Here is a 19,733-nt window from a genome sequence, read left to right as displayed (position 1 = left end):
ATTAAGAATCTCCAATCCAAAGTTAAATCCAGAATCAGCTTCCTATTTCGCAACAAAGCCTCCTTCACTCATGCTGCCAAACATGCCCTCGTAAAACTGACTATCCTACCGATCCTTGACTTCGGCGATGTCATTTACAAAATAGCCTCCAACACTCTACTCAGCAAATTGGATGTAGTCTATCACAGTGCCATCCGTTTTGTCTCCAAAGCCCCATACACTACCCACCACTGTGACCTGTACGCTCTTGTTGGCTGGTCCTCATTACATGTTTGTCGTCAAACCCACTGGCTCCATGCCATCTATAAATCACTGCTAGGCAAATCCCCTTCTTATCTTAGCTCATTGGTCACCATAGCAACACCCACCCGTAGTATGCGCTCCAGCAGGTATATCTCACTGGTCATCCCCAAAGCCAACACCTCCTTTGGCCGCCATTCCTTCCAGTTCTCTGCTGCCAATGACTGGAACGAATTGCAAAAATCTCTGAAGCTGGAGACTCTTATCTCCCTCACTAACTTTAAGCATCAGTTGTCAGAGCACCTTACCGATCACTGCACCTGTACACAGCCCATCTGAAATTAGCCCACCCAACTACCTCATCCCTATATTGTTATTTATTTTGCTCATTTGCACCCCAGTATCTCTATTTGCACATAATCTTTTGCACATCTATCATTCCAGTGTTAATACTAATTGTAATTATTTTGCACTATAGCCTATTTATTGCCTTACCTCCATAACTTGCTCATTTGCACACACTGTATATATATTTTCTGTTGTATTTTTTGACTTTATGTTTTGTTTTACCCCATATGTAACTCTGTGTTGTTGTTTTTATCGCACTGCTTTGCTTTATCTTGGCCAGGTCGCAGTTGTAAATGAGAACTTGTTCTCAACTGGCTTACCTGGTTAAACAAAAGGTGAAATAAAAAAAATTAAAAAAAATTAAACCCAGAGGAAAAACTAAAAATACTCATGGGCGAAGGAGCAATGGCTCCTCTTGCAGCCAAATATGTATTTGCTTGCCATAGCCTGAGGGACACTGAATAAGAACATCAGCATAGTAAATAGTAACTTACTTATTATTATTGCTATTATTGTTATTACCATTATTATTGTTGTTTATTATTCCAAATAGTAGTGGTATGGGTGGTAATGGTAATGATGGCAGTTTAATGATGATGGTAGTTGTAGTACTGATGTAATGGTGAAGATGACCATTATTTAGTTATATTTAGTTATAGTTTCATTTTCCATATTTAGATGTTTATATGTATTACATTTCTACTATTAACTGTTACCATTTTATTGTTATTATTTTTGTATTTAATTTTGATTATTATTTACTCCCATCTTATATTATTATTTGTTATTGTTTATCATTTTATTATTGTATACATTGTTGCTTTGGCAATATTGACACAATGTTTTTCATGCCAATAAAGCAGCTTGAATTTGAATTAGAGGGAGAGAGAGAGAGAGTGTGAGAGAGCGACTGAATGACACAGAGAGAAACTGACAGACAGAGAGGGACTGACATAGAGAGAAAGACTGACAGAGAGAGAAAGACTGACAGAGAGAGAAAGAGAGAGGGAGAGATAGACTGACAGAGAGAGAAATAGAGAGGGAGAGAGACTGAATGACAGAGAGAGACAGACTGACAGCGAGAGAGACTGACAGCGAGAGAGAGAGAGAGAAAGACTGACAGAGAGAGACCGACAGAGCAACTGACAGAGAGAGAAAAACTGACTGACAAAGAGAGAGAGAGACTGACAAAGAGAGAGAGAGACTGACAGAGAGAGAGAGAGAGAGAGAGAGACTGAATGACAGAGAGAGACAGAGAGAGAGAGTTTGAGTTTTAAATAATCTTTATTGGGTCTGGGAGCCCACCACACAATAAATACTCATACAAAACCGTATTTACACATCAATTAAAAACACAACTCCAATTCCTCCTCCACAGTAACTGAACACAACAGCCTCTGAATACCCCATATACTCATAAACAGATCAATATTGTTGACAAGTTTATAATAGGCAAACTCAACCCTTAGTCTCGCTGCCAACATTCCCTCCAGCATTCCCACCACATCCACAGACCCCTGTCCCCGAATACTGTTCTTTCGGGTCTTCCATATCGCCAATTTCGCTGCCCCTAACACAAAATTAAGCAACACAACTACACCTTTCTGACTAAACCTGTACTTTGGCCCAAATATATACAGTTGGGAAGAGAAAACCTCTCCCAACGTTGAGAACCAATTAGTGATCAGGTCAATCATCCCGACCAACCTGGGACACTGTAAAAACAGATGTGCCAGAGTTTCAGACTCAGCACAGAATGGACACCCCTCCCCAACAGTAGGATCCAGGTGTACCAGATACATGTTGGTGGCTATGGCTCCATGTATTATCCTCCATTGGAGGTCAGCTGTCCTCTTATCAATAGGCAGTTTGTATAATGATCGCCAACAGCCTTTTGGGGAGGCACCTGGACCAAGCACACCCGCCCACCTCGTCGATTTTACCCCTTCCAGGGAAGAGGCATGGGACACCTTTACACATATTCTGTACATAGCCTTCTTTCCCACCTCCTTGAACTCCCCCAGCTCCGGGGTATCGAAGGAAAGCAGCATCCCCACGTCCTCCTCGAATGCCCCCGCCGCAGCACTAACAATCAGTGCAGGGAACACATAATCCAGACCCTCCTTCCACCGATCAGAATTGGAAGTGTCAGTCACATACTGCAGATGAAGTACTGGCAAAGAGTCACAGACCTCAGCGACGACCTTCCTCAGTAGGCGAGACGATCGGATCCCCGCTCTTTCTCCCAGCTCCTCCAACGACCTATTCCTGTTCCGCATCAGATGACCCAGCTTAGTACACCCCACGCCTAACAGGCATGAACGTAGGCTAGCTGAACCCAGAACACGGGACTGGATGGCAGTGTTGTGAAAAAGAGGCTCTTCAAAAAGCCACATCCCTGGTGGCGTGCAGGCCTTACGGGACTTGACCAGAACTCTCCAAGCCTGCATAACAGACTCATAAAATGGAGTCAGGCCAGGCAACTCACCCCCCCCCCCCCAGCTTTAAGAGGAAAAGGTGCTTGTCTAAGCCCAAACAGCCCGCTCTCCTCATCAATGTGTAGGCTGTGTCAACCCAGCTAGAACCGTCACTGTACAACAGTCTCTGGGCTGCTTGAAGCCGGAAAGCCATGATCTTGGAAGAAATGTCCACCAGGCCTTGCCCACCCTCGTGCAGTGGCAGGTACAGGGCTGAAGCTTTAATCCAATGTTGTCCAGACCAGAAGAAATTGACAAGGGTCCTCTGAAGCTCTTGTATCAGACCCTTTGGTGGCTGTAAAATCATTAGTCTGTGCCACAGGGTAGAGGCAGCAAGATTATTAGCTACCAGTACCCTTCCCCTATAAGACAGCGGGGGCAGCACCCATTTCCACCTAGACAATCTGGCACACACTTTCTCCACTACACCCTCCCAGTTCTTTTTCTGAAAGACATCGGAGCCTAGAAAAACCCCCAAAGTCTTCATCCCATCTCTGCCCCACTGAAGCCCCCCTGGTAACCGTGGAGCGGACCCCATCTGAAGCTGGCCTGCCCACAGCGCTTCACTCTTTCCCCAATTGACTCTAGCTGAGGAGGCCCTCTCATACACCTTTAAAACGTCTGAGAGAACCTTAACATCCTCACCCCCTGTAATAAAAACTGTCACGTCATCTGCATACGCAGACAGTGCTATCGTGGGACCCTTCATTACACCTGGCACAGAGAAACCAGTAAGCTTCGCTCTTAAAAAAACAAAGCATTGGTTCAATCGCCAGACTGTATAACTGCCCTGAAATTGGGCATCCCTGCCTGATGCCCCTTTGGACAGGGATGGGACAACTCAAACCACCCCCCACCTTCACCATACACGAGGCCCCAGCATACAGTAAATTCATCCAAGACAAAAAAACATCCCCAAACCCAAAGGCTTTCATTGTTTTAAACAAGTACTGGTGGTCCACACGATCAAAAGCCTTCTCCTGATCCAAAGAAAGTAAACCCACATTTACATCAGACAGTTTACAAATGTCTAGACACAGTAGGACTGGTCCTTGTGGACCAACAATCCCAGATACTCTTTCAACCTGTTTGAGAGACATTTAGAAACAATTTTATATTCTGCACACAGCAAAGCAACAGGTCTCCAATTTTTTATGAGAGCCAAATCCCCCTTTTTTGGCAACAGTGAAAGTACCGCACGTTGACAAGATACAGGAAGAGAGCCCTCATGAAAAGATTCACACACCACTTCATAAAAATCCTCCCCAATAGACCCCCAAAAGTGCTTATAAAACTCAGATGGTAAACCATCAATGCCAGGGGCTCGGCCTGTTGAGAGCTGCATAACTGCTGTGGACAGCTCTTGCAGTGTAATGTCAGAGTCCAATGCGACTCTTTGCTCAGGTCCCAATTGAGGAAGACCGTGTAACAACTGTTCAGTACACAGAGAGTCACAATCCTCCGCCTTATAGAGGGCAGAATAGAAATCCACGGCATGTTGACGCATTTCACTGTCATCCGTGGTCACCTTCCCATCAGGGAGACGAAGGCAGACCATCTGTTTACGTTGCAATGTCGACTGTCCTAGGTTTTTTTAAAAAGCACTAGGAGCATCCATATCCTTGAGGGAAGCGAAACGAGACCTAATCAAGGCACCCTTCACTCTTTCATGCAGAAACGACCTCAATTCATGTTTCTTGTCCTGTAAGTTCATGACTAGTCCGGGGTCATTCTGAGTGAGCAACTTCAATTCAATAGATTTAATGTCCTGTTCAAGGGCCCTGATAGTCTCTTTAACTTCAATTCGAGACAGAGCAGTATACTGTTGACAAAATAATCGTATTTGGGCCTTCCCAACCTCCCACCATTGTCTCAAGGACTCAAAATTCCCTTTTGTAACCCTCCATTTTTCCCAAAACAACAAAAACCTTTCACAAAATATGACATCATGTAACAATTTAACATTAAAATACCAATAAGATGATGACCTTCGTGGACAGGACAAGTGAATATCAACAGTGACAATATGGTGATCAGAGAAACCCACAGGAGTAATGTCACACCTTCCAACCCTACTACAGTATTGCTCAGATACATACAACCTGTCTAACCTTGCTGCACTGACATGACCTTCATTAACTTTTAGCCATGTGTACTGCCTAACTTTTGCATTCCTTACTCTCCACACATCAGAAAGCTCAAACTCAGTTAATAGACCAGACAGACAAATTGCTGACGGCAGGTGAGGTGCTTCAGCGGTGCGATCAACAGTAAAATCCACTGTACAGTTCCAGTCCCCCCCTAAAACCATACACCCATCTTGGTCACACTGTCTTAAGGTTTCCTTTATTTTATCAAAACCAACAATACGCTCTGTACCCTCATTAGGAGCATAAACATTCAAAAAAACAAACAAAAACCCCATAACATCCACCTTGACCAATAAAACCCGACCCTTGACAATCTCTGTTGTAGATACCACAGTCACCCCTAAGCCTGAAGAAAACAAGATTGCCACCCCAGCACTGAAATTAGTACCATGACTGAGTATATGCTGTCCCTCCCACCACATACCCCAGTCAACCTCATTTTCCTCATCACTATGTGTCTCCTGTAGGAAAACTACATTAAGCCTTTTCTGTTTTATTACTTCTAATACCCAAGCCCTCTTATTCCTGTCCCTTCCTCCATTAATATTGAGAGAACCTACCCTTAGTACCTCCATATAGAAAAGAAAAAGGAAAAGCAGAAGATACCACAGAGAAACCAGACAAAGAGAATAGAACACCCTATGAGGCATAATCATCATCATTATTTAAATTTTATCTTAACCTGACCACGTTTCCCACCACCTTTTGCTGCTGCAACAGCAGTAACAAATTTCCTCAAGCGAAACCGCTTCTTCTCACTCAACTGGTCTAACCCCACCGTCTTCTGTAACATCACAGCTGACCTCACAAACATATCAACATCAAAATAATCTGCCAATTTGACAGATTTCCCAAAAGTCTGATCCAGAAACCCATTTACCTCCTCTAAATCGTAAATTGAGTCCTCACCAGCTGATATCGTATCAAGAGAGATATCCATATCCTTCTCCTGATCCTCCTCAACTGAGGCCACAGACCACTGACTCCCCTCTACCACATCCCTTTCAACACTCCCCACTTGCACCCCATCACTCGTACCAGGCATCTCCTCCACTACCTGGGAGACTAGCCCCACCTGAACCCCATTACTCGTAGTGGGCATCTCCTCCACTACCTGGGAGACTAGCCCCACCTGAACCCCATTACTCGTAGTGGGCATCTCCTCCACTACCTGGGAGACTAGCCCCCCCTGTACCCCAGCACTCATAGTGGGCATCTCCTCCACTACCTGGGAGATTAGCTCCACATGAACCCTCTCCTGTAACCCATTACTTGTAGTGGGCATCTCCTCCACTACCTGGGAGATTAGCTCCACATGTACCCCCTCCTGTACCACAGCACTCGTACTGGGCACCTCCTCACCAGTCTGAGGAAATGGCCCTTCAGATCCATCCTTACCTTCTACAACAATTTTTTTCTGCTGCATAACATTTCCCTCTGGTACAAGTTGCACCTCTGTGCCCTCAACACGGAAAACTTGTTCCTCAGCAACAGATGCGTGTGGCTGCTCTACCACTGTCAGCCCACCTCTTCCTACATCAGTGGGCCCAGGCGTTACGAGGACCACCTGCGCCCCTCCCTCTGCCTTCTCCCTTTTCGGGCAAGCATGTCGCTTATGACCAACATCCCCACACTCAAAACACTGTTGACTACCCGTACTAGCATAAGCCATATACAGTCTATTGTCATACTTGACTTTAAACGATAACTCCAAAGTCTGCTCCGGTGAGTCCAAAAACATAAACACCTGTCGCCGAAACGACATTACCTGTTTCAACGCCGGGTGTTTGCAACCCAATGGGACAACCTTAATTGAACTTGCAAACTTCCCAAAGCGCAATAACTCGCGCTCCAATAGCTCATTTGGAATGAACGGCAGTACATTTGAAATCGTTACCCTTGTTGACGGAGAAAAAAGCGGCGTAACTTGAATAAACATTCCTTTAAGAAGTACGCCATGCTCAACCATACGATCAACAAGGCGCTCTTCTTTAAGAAATACCACCACCGCTTTATTCATCCGTGACGCATAAGCAACATTCTCATATCCTACCTTCTCTCCTACGGCGACCAGAACCTCCTCCACCGTGACAGTAGCTTCAGTAACACACCTAAAGCCGTGCCGAAGTGACAGGGACGGCGTCCCCATTCGGGCCGCCATCCCCACCAAAATCAGGGTAATTTCGACACGAAAAACAATATACTTAATTCTACCACAACAAGAAAATAGAAATAATAACCTTAATCATGCATAGAAGAAAAAAGGATATCACCAAGAAAAGGAAAAACCCAGGATATCTAACTCTACACAACACTCGCACTTAGCACTCACTCAAACAATTCCCAGCATGCACCAAACACTCCCAGCATGCAGAGAGAGAGAGAGAGAGAGAGAGAGAGAGAGAGAGAGAGAGAGAGAGCAACTGACAGAGAGAGAAAGACTGACTGACATAGAGAGAAAAACTGACAGAGAGAGAAAGACTGACAGAGAGAGAAAGAGAGAGGGAGAGATAGACTGACAGAGAGAGAAATAGAGAGGGAGAGAGACTGAATGACAGAGAGAGAGACTGACAGCGAGAGAGAGAGAAAGAGGAGAGAGAGAGAGAGAGAGAGAGAGAGAAAGACTGACAGAGAGAGAGAGACCGACAGAGCAACTGACAGAGAGAGAAAGACTGACTGACAGAGAGAGAGAGAGAGAGAGAGACTGAATGACAGAGAGAGACAGACTGACAGAGAGAGAGAGACTGACAGAGCGAGAGAGAGAGAGATAGAGACTGACAGAGCAACTGACAGAGAGAGAAAGACTGACTGACAGAGAGACTGACAGAGAGAGAAAGACTGACATAGAGAGAAAGAGACTGACAGAGAGAGAAAGAGACTGACAGAGAGAGACATAGGGACTGATAGAGAGAGAGAGAGAGAGAGAGACTGACAGAGTGAGAGAGAGACTGACAGAGAGAGACTGAGAGGGACTGATAGAGAGAGATATTGAGAGAGAGAGAGAGAATGAGAGAGAGAGAGACTGATAGAGAGGGACAGAGAGAGAGGGAGAGAGAGAGAGAGAGAGAGAGAGAGACTGACAGAGAGAGAGAGAGAGAGAGAGAGAGAGAGACTGACAGAGAGAGACTGAGAGGGACTGATAGAGAGAGAGAGAGAGAGAGAGACTGACAGAGTGAGAGAGAGACTGACAGAGAGAGACTGAGAGGGACTGATAGAGAGAGATATTGAGAGAGAGAGAGAGAATGAGAGAGAGAGAGACTGATAGAGAGGGAGAGAGAGAGAGAGAGAGAGAGAGAGAGAGAGAGAGAGACTGACAGAGCGAGAGAGAGACTGACAGAGAGAGACTGAGAGGGACTGATAGTGAGAGAGAGAGAGAGAGAGACTGATAGAGAGGGACAGAGAGAGAGAGAGAGAGAGAGAGAGAGAGAGAGAGAGAGAGAGAGAGAGAGAGAGAGAGAGAGAGAGAGAGAGGGGACTGATAGAGAGAGAGAGACTGACAGAGAGAGACTGATGAGAGAGAGAGAGAGAGAGAGAGAGAGAGAGAGAGAGAGAGAGAGAGACTGACAGAGAGAGAGAGCGAGAGAGCGAGACTGACAGAGCGAGAGAGAGACTGACAGAGAGAGACTGATAGTGAGAGAGAGAGAGAGAGAGAATGAGAGAGAGAGGGGACTGATAGAGAGAGAGAGACTGACAGAGAGAGAGAGAGAGAGAGAGATAGAGACTGACAGAGCAACTGACAGAGAGAGAAAGACTGACTGACAGAGAGAGAGAGACTGACAGAGAGAGAGAGAGAGAGAGACTGACAGAGCGAGAGAGAGACTGACAGAGAGAGAGAGAGAGAGAGACTGACAGAGCGAGAGAGAGACTGACAGAGAGAGACAGAGAGACTGACAGAGAGAGACTGAGAGAGAGAGAGAGAGAGAGAGAGAGAGAGAGAGAGAGAGAGAGAGAGAGAGACTGACAGAGCAACTGACAGAGAGAGAAAGACTGACAGAGAGAGAGAGACTGACAGAGAGAGAGAGACTGACAGAGAGAGAAAGAGACTGACAGAGAGACAGAGAGAGAGAGAGAGAGAGAGAGAGAGAGTCTGACAGAGAGAGACTGAGAGGGACTGATAGAGAGAGATATTGAGAGAGAGAGAGAGAGAGAGAGAGAGAGAGAGAGAGAGAGAGAGAGAGAGAGAGAGAGGGGACTGATAGAGAGAGAGAGACTGACAGAGAGAGAGAGAGACAGACAGGGAGAGACTGAGAGGGACTGATAGAGAGAGATATTGAGAGAGAGAGACTGACAGAGAGAGAGACTGACAGAGAGAGAGAGACTGATAGAGAGGGACAGAGAGAGAGAGAGGGGACAGAGAGGGGACAGAGAGAGAGAGAGAGAGAGAGAGAGAGAGCACCTCTACTGGCTTGAATATTGTTCAGACATGACAGCGGTAGTACTACTCTCACAACATTGATGTACATATTAATCAAGAAAACGTGAGATGGAGGCTACACATAGACGATCACAAAGACATGTCATATACGTCTCACATTTGCACACACACAACTAGAGACAGCAAAAATATACCACGAATGCACGTGCACATACACATTCAGACACACACGCATACACTTGCACACCACATTGTGATTCCAATTCATCACAAAGGTGTTCGATGGGGTTGAGGTCTGGGCTCTGTGCAGGCCAGTCAAGCTCTTCCACACCGGTCTCGACAAACCATTTCTGTATGGATCTCGCTTTGTGCACGGGGGTATTGTCATGTTGAAACAGGAAAGGTCCTTCCCAAAACTGTTGCCACTAAGTTAGAAGCACAGAATCGTCTAGAATGTCATTGTATGCTGTAGCGTCAAGATTTCCCTTCACTGGAACTAAGGAGCCTGAACCATGAAAAACTCCCCCAGACCATTATTCCTCCTCCACCAAACTTTACACTATGCATTCGGGCAGGTAGCATTCTCCTGGCATCCGCCAAACCCAGATTAGTCCATCGGACAGCCAGATGGTAAAGCGTGATTAATCACTGCAGAGTCCAATGGCGGCGAGCTTTACGCCACTCCAGCCGCAGCTTGGCATTGCGCATGGTAATCTTAGGCTTGTGTGCGGCTGCTCGGCCATGGAAACCCATTTCATGAAGCTCCCGACGAACAGTTCTGGTGCTGATGTTGCTTCCAGAGGCAGTTTGGAACTCGGTAGTGAGTGTTGCAACCGAGGACAGACAATTTTTACGTGCTATGTGCTTCAGCACTCGACGGTCCCATTCTGTGAGCTTGCGTGACCTACCACTATGTTGCGCCTAGACGTTTCCACTTCTCAATAACAGCACTTACAGTTGACTTGGGCAGCTCTAGCAGGGCAGAAACTTGACAAACTGACTTGTTGGAGAGGTGGCATCCTATGACGGTGCAATGTTGAAATTCACTGAGCTCTTCAGTAAGGCCCTTCTACTGCCAATGGTTTTTCTATGGAGATTGCATGGCTGAGTTCCCGATTTTATACACTTGTCAGCAACGGGTGTGGCTGAAATAGGGGGTGTCTACATACTTTTGGCCATGTAGTGTACATGCTTCACAAATCATCTATAAGCTTACGACATACTGTATAATGGGTTAATAATTACAGCTCCATATGTGTGGAGCATTGCCGTGTGAACATTGTCTTCAAATGTGTTAGAATGTGTTTTGAAGTCTCTCTCCAGGTTCTGAGGCCTTAATGTAATTATTTGACAATTAGTTTGATGTATTATTTCAAATATTTCCTCATTCAAAAAGGTTTCCTAATTTTATAACATTTACTGAAATCACTTCAAAAAGGTATGGACTCATTCAAAATACCAAGAATAAGCCAGGCTAATTGGCAAGCTCATCCCTATGGTGAAATGAGGGAGCAAAGTTGATATTGTGAGATTTCAAAACCTTTAAAACAATGACTAGAGATAGACTCAATGAATATAGCAAAGAGCTGCTGTTTACATGAGTAAATTCATGTTATGGTTGTTCGTCAGCACTGTCAACACTTTGTTCAAGACTTTTATAAGCCATAAAATGCGCATTCTCCCTACTTCCACTCACGCTACAACCAGCACTGTTATTATTATTATTATTATTATTTATTTTTTTAGGGGGTAGATCAGCTTTAATATTGCAGATAGATTGTAACTTCCATCAATGTAATTGTCTGCATCACTTCCAATCCCCCATATGTTTTTTTTTTCTCTCGCATATATACAGTGGGGAAAAAAAGTATTTAGTCAGCCACCAATTGTGCAAGTTCTCCCACTTAGAAAGATGAGAGAGGCCTGTAATTTTCATCATAGGTACACGTCAACTATGACAGACAAAATGAGAAAAAAAATTCCAGAAAATCACATTGTAGGATTTTTAATTAAATTATTTGCAAATTACGGTGGAAAATAAGTATTTGGTCACCTACAAACAAGCAAGATTTCTGGCTCTCACAGACATGTAACTTCTTCTTTAAGAGGCTCCTCTGTCCTCCACTCGTTACCTGTATTAATGGCACCTGTTTGAACTTGTTATCAGTATAAAAGACACCTGTCCACAACCTCAAACAGTCACACTCCAAACTCCACTATGGCCAAGACCAAAGAGCTGTCAAAGGACACCAGAAACAAAATTGTAGACCTGCACCAGCCTGGGAAGACTGAATCTGCAATAGGTAAGCAGCTTGGTTTGAAGAAATCAACTGTGGGAGCAATTATTAGGAAATGGAAGACATACAAGACCACTGATAATCTCCCTCGATCTGGGGCTCCACGCAAGATCTCACTCCGTGGGGTCAAAATGATCACAAGAACGGTGAGCAAAAATCCCAGAACCACACGGGGGGACCTAGTGAATGATCTGCAGAGAGCTGGGACCAAAGTAACAAAGCCTACCATCAGTAACACACTACGCCGCCAGGGACTCAAATCCTGCAGTGCTAGACGTGTCCCCCTGCTTAAGCAAATACATGTCCAGGCCCATCTGAAGTTTGCTAGAGTGCATTTGGGTGATCCAGAAGAGGATTGGGAGAATGTCATATGGTCAGATGAAACCAAAATAGAACTTTTTGGTAAAAACTCAACTCGTCGTGTTTGGAGGACAAAGAATGCTGAGTTGCATCCAAAGAACACCATACCTACTGTGAAGCATGGGGGTGGAAACATCATGCTTTGGGGCAGTTTTTCTGCAAAGGGACCAGGACGACTGATCCGTGTAAAGGAAAGAATGAATGGGGCCATGTATCGTGAGATTTTGAGTGAAAACCTCCTTCCATCAGCAAGGGCAATGAAGATGAAACGTGGCTGGGTCTTTCAGCATGACAATGATCCAAAACACACCTCCCGGGCAATGAAGGAGTGGCTTCGTAAGAAGCATTTCAAGGTCCTGGAGTGGCCTAGCCAGTCTCCAGATCTCAACCCCATAGAAAATCTTTGGAGGGAGTTGAAAGTCCGTGTTGCCCAGCGACAGCCCCAAAACATCACTGCTCTAGAGGAGATCTGCATGGAGGAATGGGCCAAAATACCAGCAACAGTGTGTGAAAACCTTGTGAAGACTTACAGAAAACGTTTGACCTGTGTCATTGCTAACAAAGGGTATATAAGAAAGTATTGAGAAACTTTTGTTATTGACCAAATACTTATTTTCCACCATAATTTGCAAATAAATTCATTAAAAGTCCTACAATGTGATTTTCTGGATTTTCTTTCCTCATTTTGTCTGTCATAGTTGACGTGTACCTATGATGAAAATTACAGGCCTCTCTCATCTTTTTAAGTGGGAGACCTTGCACAATTGGTGGCTGACTAAATACTTTTTTTCCCCACTGTATCTACATATATACAGTGGGGAGAACAAGTATTTGATACACTGCCGATTTTGCAGGCTTTCCTACTTACAAAGCATGTAGAGGTCTGTAATTTTTATCATAGGTACACTTCAACTGTGAGAGACGGAATCTAAAACAAAAATCCAGAAAATCACATTGTATGATTTTTAAGAAATTAATTTGCATTTTATTTCATGACATAAGTATTTGATCCCCTACCAACCAGTAAGAATTCCGGCTCTCACAGACCTGTTCATTTTTCTTTAAGAAGCCCTCCTCTTCTCCACACATTACCTGTATTAACTGCACCTGTTTGAACTTGTTACCTGTATAAAAGACACCTGTCCACACACTCAATCAAACAGACTCCAACCTCTCCACAATGGCCAAGACCAGAGAGCTGTGCAAGGACATCAGGGATAAAATTGTAGACCTGCACAAGGCTGGGATGGGCTACAGGACAATAGGCAAGCAGCTTGGTGAGAAGGCAACAACTGTTGGCGCAATTATTAGAAAATGGAAGAAGTTCAAGATGACGGTCAATCACCCTCGGTCTGGGGCTCCATGCAAGATCTCACCTCGTGGGGCATCAATGATCATGAGGAAGGTGAGGGATCAGCCCAGAACTACACGGCAGGACCTGGTTAATGACCTGAGGAGAGCTGGGACCACAGTCTCAAAGAAAACCATTAGTAACACACTACGCCGTCATGGATTAAAATCCTGCAGCGCACGCAAGGTCCCCCTGCTCAAGCCAGCGCATGTCCAGGCCCGTCTGAAGTTTGCCAATGACCATCTGGATGATCCAGAGGAGGAATGGGAGAAGGTCATGTGGTCTGATGAGACAAAAATAGAGCTTTTTGGTCTAAACTCCACTCGCCGTGTTTGGAGGAAGAAGAAGGATGAGTACAACCCCAAGAACACCATCCCAACCATGAAGCATGGAGGTGGAAACTGCAAAGGGGACAGGACGACTGCACCGTATTGAGGGGAGGATGGATGGGGCCATGTATCGCGAAATCTTGGCCAACAACCTCCTTCCCTCAGTAAGAGCATTGAAGATGGGTCGTGGCTGGGTCTTCCAGCATGACAACGACCCGAAACACACAGCCAGGGCAACTAAGGAGTGGCTCCGTAAGAAACATCTCAAGGTCCTGGAGTGGCCTAGCCAGTCTCCAGACCTGAACCCAATAGAAAATCTTTGGAGGGAGCTGAAAGTCCATATTGCCCAGTGACAGCCCCGAAACCTGAAGGATCTGGAGAAGGTATGTATGGAGGAGTGGGCCAAAATCCCTGCTGCAGTGTGTGCAAACCTGGTCAAGACCTACAGGAAACATATGATCTCGGTAATTGCAAACAAAGGTTTCTGTACCAAATATTAAGTTCTGCTTTTCTGATGTATCAAATACTTATGTCATGCAATAAAATGCAATTTATTTACTTAAAAATCATACAATGTGATTTTCTAGATTTTTGTTTTAGATTCTGTCTCTTACAGTTGAAGTGTACCTATGATACAAATTACAGACCTCTACATGCTTTGTAAGTAGGAAAACCTGCAAAATCGGCAGTGTATCAAATACTTGTTCTCCCCACTGTAGGTAAACTGGGATAATACTAAAGAGTTAATCAGGGTGATTTTTCCACAAATGGACAGGTATTTACCTTTCCATGGTAGTAAGATCTTATCTATTTTTGCCAACTTTCTATTAAAATGTATTGGAGTGAGATCATTTATTTCATTTGGCATATGTATTCAGAGTATATCCACATCACCATCAGACCATTTTATTGGTAAACTACATGGCAATGTAAAATTTTTATTTTTTAGTGATCCAATACGTAATATAGTACATTTATCATTATTTTATTGTAATCCAGAGAGGTTAGAAAATGTATCTAAATCCTCTATGAGGCTGTGGAGGGATTCAAGTTGTGGATTTAAAAGAAAACATGAATCATCAGCGTACAATGACACCTTTGTTTTTAAGCCTTTGATTTTTAATCCCTTGATATTATTGTTGAACCAGCACTGCTATTATTAGCGGCTTGTGTCTTTTTTAATATCAAGGAATATTTAACTTTTTCTGGTCATAGGAGTAACAACATGAATTGGTGCATGAGGCAGAAATAATGCAGTGCGACTTAAGTGTCGTCATCAGCTTGAACACTGTGTCCCCTTTTCTCAGCGGAAGGAGGGAGAGAGGCAGCCTCACCACTGCATCCTCCCTCCCCTCAGAATGGAATGACCATCAGATTCAGATCATCAGTCCAATAAAAAATTAAATATATACACTACCATTCAAAAGTTTGGACACACCTACTTATTCAAGGGTTTTTCTTTATTCTTTACTATTTTTTACATTGTAGAATAATAGTGAAGACATCAAAACTATTAAATAACACATATGGAATCATGTAGTAACCAAAAAACTGTTAAACAAATCAAATATATATTTGAGATTTGAGATTCTTCAAATAGCCACCCTTTGCCTTAATGACAACTTTGCACACTCTTGGCATTCTCTCAACCAGCTTCACGAGGTAGTCACCTGGAATGTGTTTCAATTAACAGGTGTGCCTTCTTAAAAGTTAATTTGTGGAATTTATTTTCCTTCTTAATGTGTTTGAGCCAATCTGTTGTGTTGTGACAAGGTAGGGGTGGTATACAGAAGATAGCCCTATTTGGTAAAAGACCAAGTCCATATTATGGCAATAACAGCTAAAATAAGCAAAGAAAAACGACAGTCCATCATTACTTTAAGACATGAAGGTCAGTCAATCTGGAAAATGTCAAGAACAGGACAATGACCCAACACACCTCCAGGCTGTGTAAGGGCTATTTTACAAAGAAGGAGAGTGATGGAGTGCTGTATCAGATGACCTGGCCTCCACAATCCCACGACCTCAACCCAATTGAGATGGTTTGGGATGGGTCGGACGGCAGAGTGAAGGAAAAGCAGCCAACAAGTGCTCAGCATATGTGGGAACTCCTTCAAGACTGTTGGAAAAGCATTCCAGGTGAAGCTGGTAGAGAGAATGCCAAGAGTGTGCAAAGCTGTCATCCAGGCAAAGGGTGTTTATTTGAAGAATCTCAAATATAAAATATATTTTGATTTAACACTTTTTTGGTTACTTCATGTTTCCATATGTGTTATTTCATAATTTTGATGTCTTCACTATTATTCTACAATGTAGAAAATAGTAAAAATACAAATAAAACCTTGAATGAGTAGATGTGTCCAAACTTTTGACTGGTACTGTATATTATGCTCACTCAGCTGTTCCTCACAAGTAATACAACAAATTATCTAATAGCAGTGTGATCATATACCTAAAATGTTTAAATATAATTTCTAAAGTGTCTGAGAAGAACAACATTAGCAGGGCAATTCAAGCATAGCCAATTTTTGGTGTATGATAACACTGGTAATAGATAATTTATTGTATTGCTTTTGACACACAGCTGACTGATGGCCTGCAGCTGATGAGCTGTAGATCTCGGCTTGCATTTTGACTCAAAGTGATCTTGACTCAGAAAAGGTGACCACTGCTCTATGCTCACTCTACATAGCTGTATATAATGTATGTAAACTTTGTTAAAACTCCTCTGTCTATATTCTGGCTCTAAATGTTGTATATCACTAGCAGCGCCATATCATCAAGTACAATTCTGAGTGGAGGTGATTCTGATCTGATTCTGTCAATGTAGATCAATCATGCCTCTCTGACATATAGATGGCTCTATTTTGACCTCGAACCTCTGACCCTCTCTCAGGGATTTTTCTGCCATTGTAATCCTTGGGCGGACCGCCTAAGCGTTTTTTCAGGTCGCCTAAGTCCAAACAGTGTAAAAATATATCTTTATTTATAAAGAAATTATACATTTTTTGGGATGGAAAAACGCTTTAAGTGTGAACTTAAATGACTAAAACCAGTAAAGCATGTAGAAAAGATAATGGACCTATATATTTTTTTATGATATAATTTTTGAGAACTAACAATCACCAAAATAAAAGCTAGAGTCAGGGAGAATTAAACAAAATACAAAAAAATATGAATTTAGTAGTATTCATTTTGTTATTATGTTTGAGCAAAAGAAAACAGCATTATCCATGGCCAAATGCATAGAATTGCAGGAAACTAGCTTAAAAACGGAAACATTTTTTCTCAGCTCCACGGCAAAATATGTAGAATCACAGGAAATTTGATTTAAAACGGCAACATTTTCTCTCAGCTGCATAGCAATATGTGAAGAATTGCAGGACATTTGCTTTAAAACTGAAGAAAATAAGTCGTTCCATAGAGAAATTCGTAGAATTGCTGGATATTAGCGTCAAAATTTTACAATTTCTCTACAGTGCCAAGATGAGGGCCTCAAAAAAATTCACTAAAATGTAGCCACGCCAACGGCCGACCGCGCTCATTGCCACGCCCACACGCCCACCACCTAAGCCTCTTTTTGATCCAGAAATAACCCTGCTCTCTGACTCACCGATAGTGACGGCGTGCCGTCGTCCTCTACCATCATGGTCAGCCGGTATTCCTGCTGGCGCTCGCGGTCAGGTGGGGATGGTCGGGTCACCATCTCGCCGGTCATGCGGTCCATACGGAAGGTGAGGTCCTTGTTACCCGAGGTGATGTAGTAGAAGAGCATGGCGTTGGGCCCAATGTCACGGTCCGTGGCCAACACGCGCAGGACAGACGTACCACCTCCCACATTCTAACACACAGACAGACATATAACATTTAGATAGTTAGACAATAACGTATCAGCATCATGTTCATAATACACACTATCTTTTCTGTGTACTGTATATATATATATATATATATATATATATATACAGTGGGGAGAACAAGTATTTGATACACTGCCGATTCTGCAGGTTTTCCTACTTACAAAGCAATTCTGCAGGTTTTCCTACTTACAAAGCATGTAGAGGTCTGTAATTTTTATCATATGTACACTTCAACTGTGAGAGACGGAATCTAAAACAAAAATCCAGTAAATCACATTGTATGATTTTTAAGTAATTAATTAGCATTTTATTGCATGACATAAGTATTTGATCACCTACCAACCAGTAAGAATTCCGGCTCTCACAGACCTGTTAGTTTTTCTTTAAGAAGCCCTCCTGTTCTCCACTCATTACCTGTATTAACTGCACCTGTTTGAACTCGTTACCTGTATAAAAGACACCTGTCCACACACTCAAACAAACAGACTCCAACCTCTCCACAATGGCCAAGACCAGAGAGCTGTGTAAGGACATCAGGGATAAAATTGTAGACCTGCACAAGGCTGGGATGGGCTACAGGACAATAGGCAAGCAGCTTGGTGAGAAGGCAACAACTGTTGGCGCAATTATTAGAAAATTGAAGAAGTTCAAGATGACGGTCAATCACCCTCGGTCTGGGGCTCCATGCAAGATCTCACCTCGTGGGGCATCAATGATCATGAGGAAGGTGAGGGATCAGCCCAGAATTACACGGCAGGACCTGGTCAATGACCTGAAGAGAGCTGGGACCACAGTCTCAAAGAAAACCATTAGTAACACACTACGCCGTCATGGATTAAAATCCTACAGCGCACGCAAGGTCCCCCTGCTCAAGCCAGCGCATGTCCAGGCCCGTCTGAAGTTTGCCAATGACCATCTGGATGATCCAGAGGAGGAATGGGAGAAGGTCATGTGGTCTGATGAGACAAAAATAGAGCTTTTTGGTCTAAACTCCACTCGCCGTGTTTGGAGGAAGAAGAAGGATGAGTACAACCCCAAGAACACCATCCCAACCGTGAAGCATGGAGGTGGAAACATCATTCTTTGGGGATGCTTTTCTGCAAAGGGGACAGGACGACTGCACCGTATTGAGGGGAGGATGGATGGGGCCATGTATCGCGAGATCTTGGCCAACAACCTCCTTCCCTCAGTAAAAGCATTGAAGATGGGTCGTGGCTGGGACTTCCAGCATGACAACGACCCGAAACACACAGCCAGGGCAACTAAGGAGTGGCTCCGTACGAAGCATCTCAAGGTCCTGGAGTGGCCTAGCCAGTCTCCAGACCTGAAACCAATAGAAAATCTTTGGAGGGAGCTCAAAGTCCGTATTGCCCAGCGACAGCCCCGAAACCTGAAGGATCTGGAGAAGGTCTGTATGGAGGAGTGGGCCAAAATCCCTGCTGCAGTGTGTGCAAACCTGGTCAAGACCTACAGGAAACGTATGATCTCTGTAATTGCAAACAAAGGTTTCTGTACCAAATATTAAGTTCTGCTTTTCTGATGTATCAAATACTTATGTCATGCAATAAAATGCAAATTAATTACTTAAAAATCATACAATGTGATTTTCTGGATTTTTGTTTTAGATTCTGTCTCTCACAGTTGAAGTGTACCTATGATAAAAATTACAGACCTCTACATGCTTTGTAAGTAGGAAAACCTGCAAAATCGGCAGTGTATCAAATACTTGTTCTCCCCCCTGTGTATATATATATATATATTATTATTATTTTTTTTAAGCAGAGTGAAATTCCACTCTCCATTCATTTTTCTGGGGGCTTGTATTCAGGCAGTACAGCATGAGAGGTTAGACAGGGTAGGGGGACAGAAAGGCCGAAAGGCGGTTGAAGGGATCGAACCAACAAGCTTTGGAGCAGTGTTGGCGAGTAGCTCCACTACATGTAATT

General features: G+C 43.7%; 1 protein-coding gene across 1 annotated transcript in view; it reads right to left on the bottom strand.

Moving 5' to 3' along the window:
• Positions 1-19,733, bottom strand: part of LOC311133639 (cadherin-23-like) — a 601,713-nt gene that overhangs the window by 129,854 nt on the left and 452,126 nt on the right. The window contains exon 32 of the mRNA XM_084167165.1: positions 17,541-17,768. Coding sequence (XP_084023291.1) covers positions 17,541-17,768 — 228 coding nt within the window. The remainder of the gene's footprint in view (positions 1-17,540; positions 17,769-19,733) is intronic.

Source organism: Coregonus lavaretus (assembly GCF_964263955.1).
Source record: "Coregonus lavaretus genome assembly, chromosome: 1".
Lineage (NCBI taxonomy): Eukaryota > Metazoa > Chordata > Actinopteri > Salmoniformes > Salmonidae > Coregonus > Coregonus lavaretus.
This window is presented reverse-complemented; position numbering and strand designations above follow the sequence as displayed.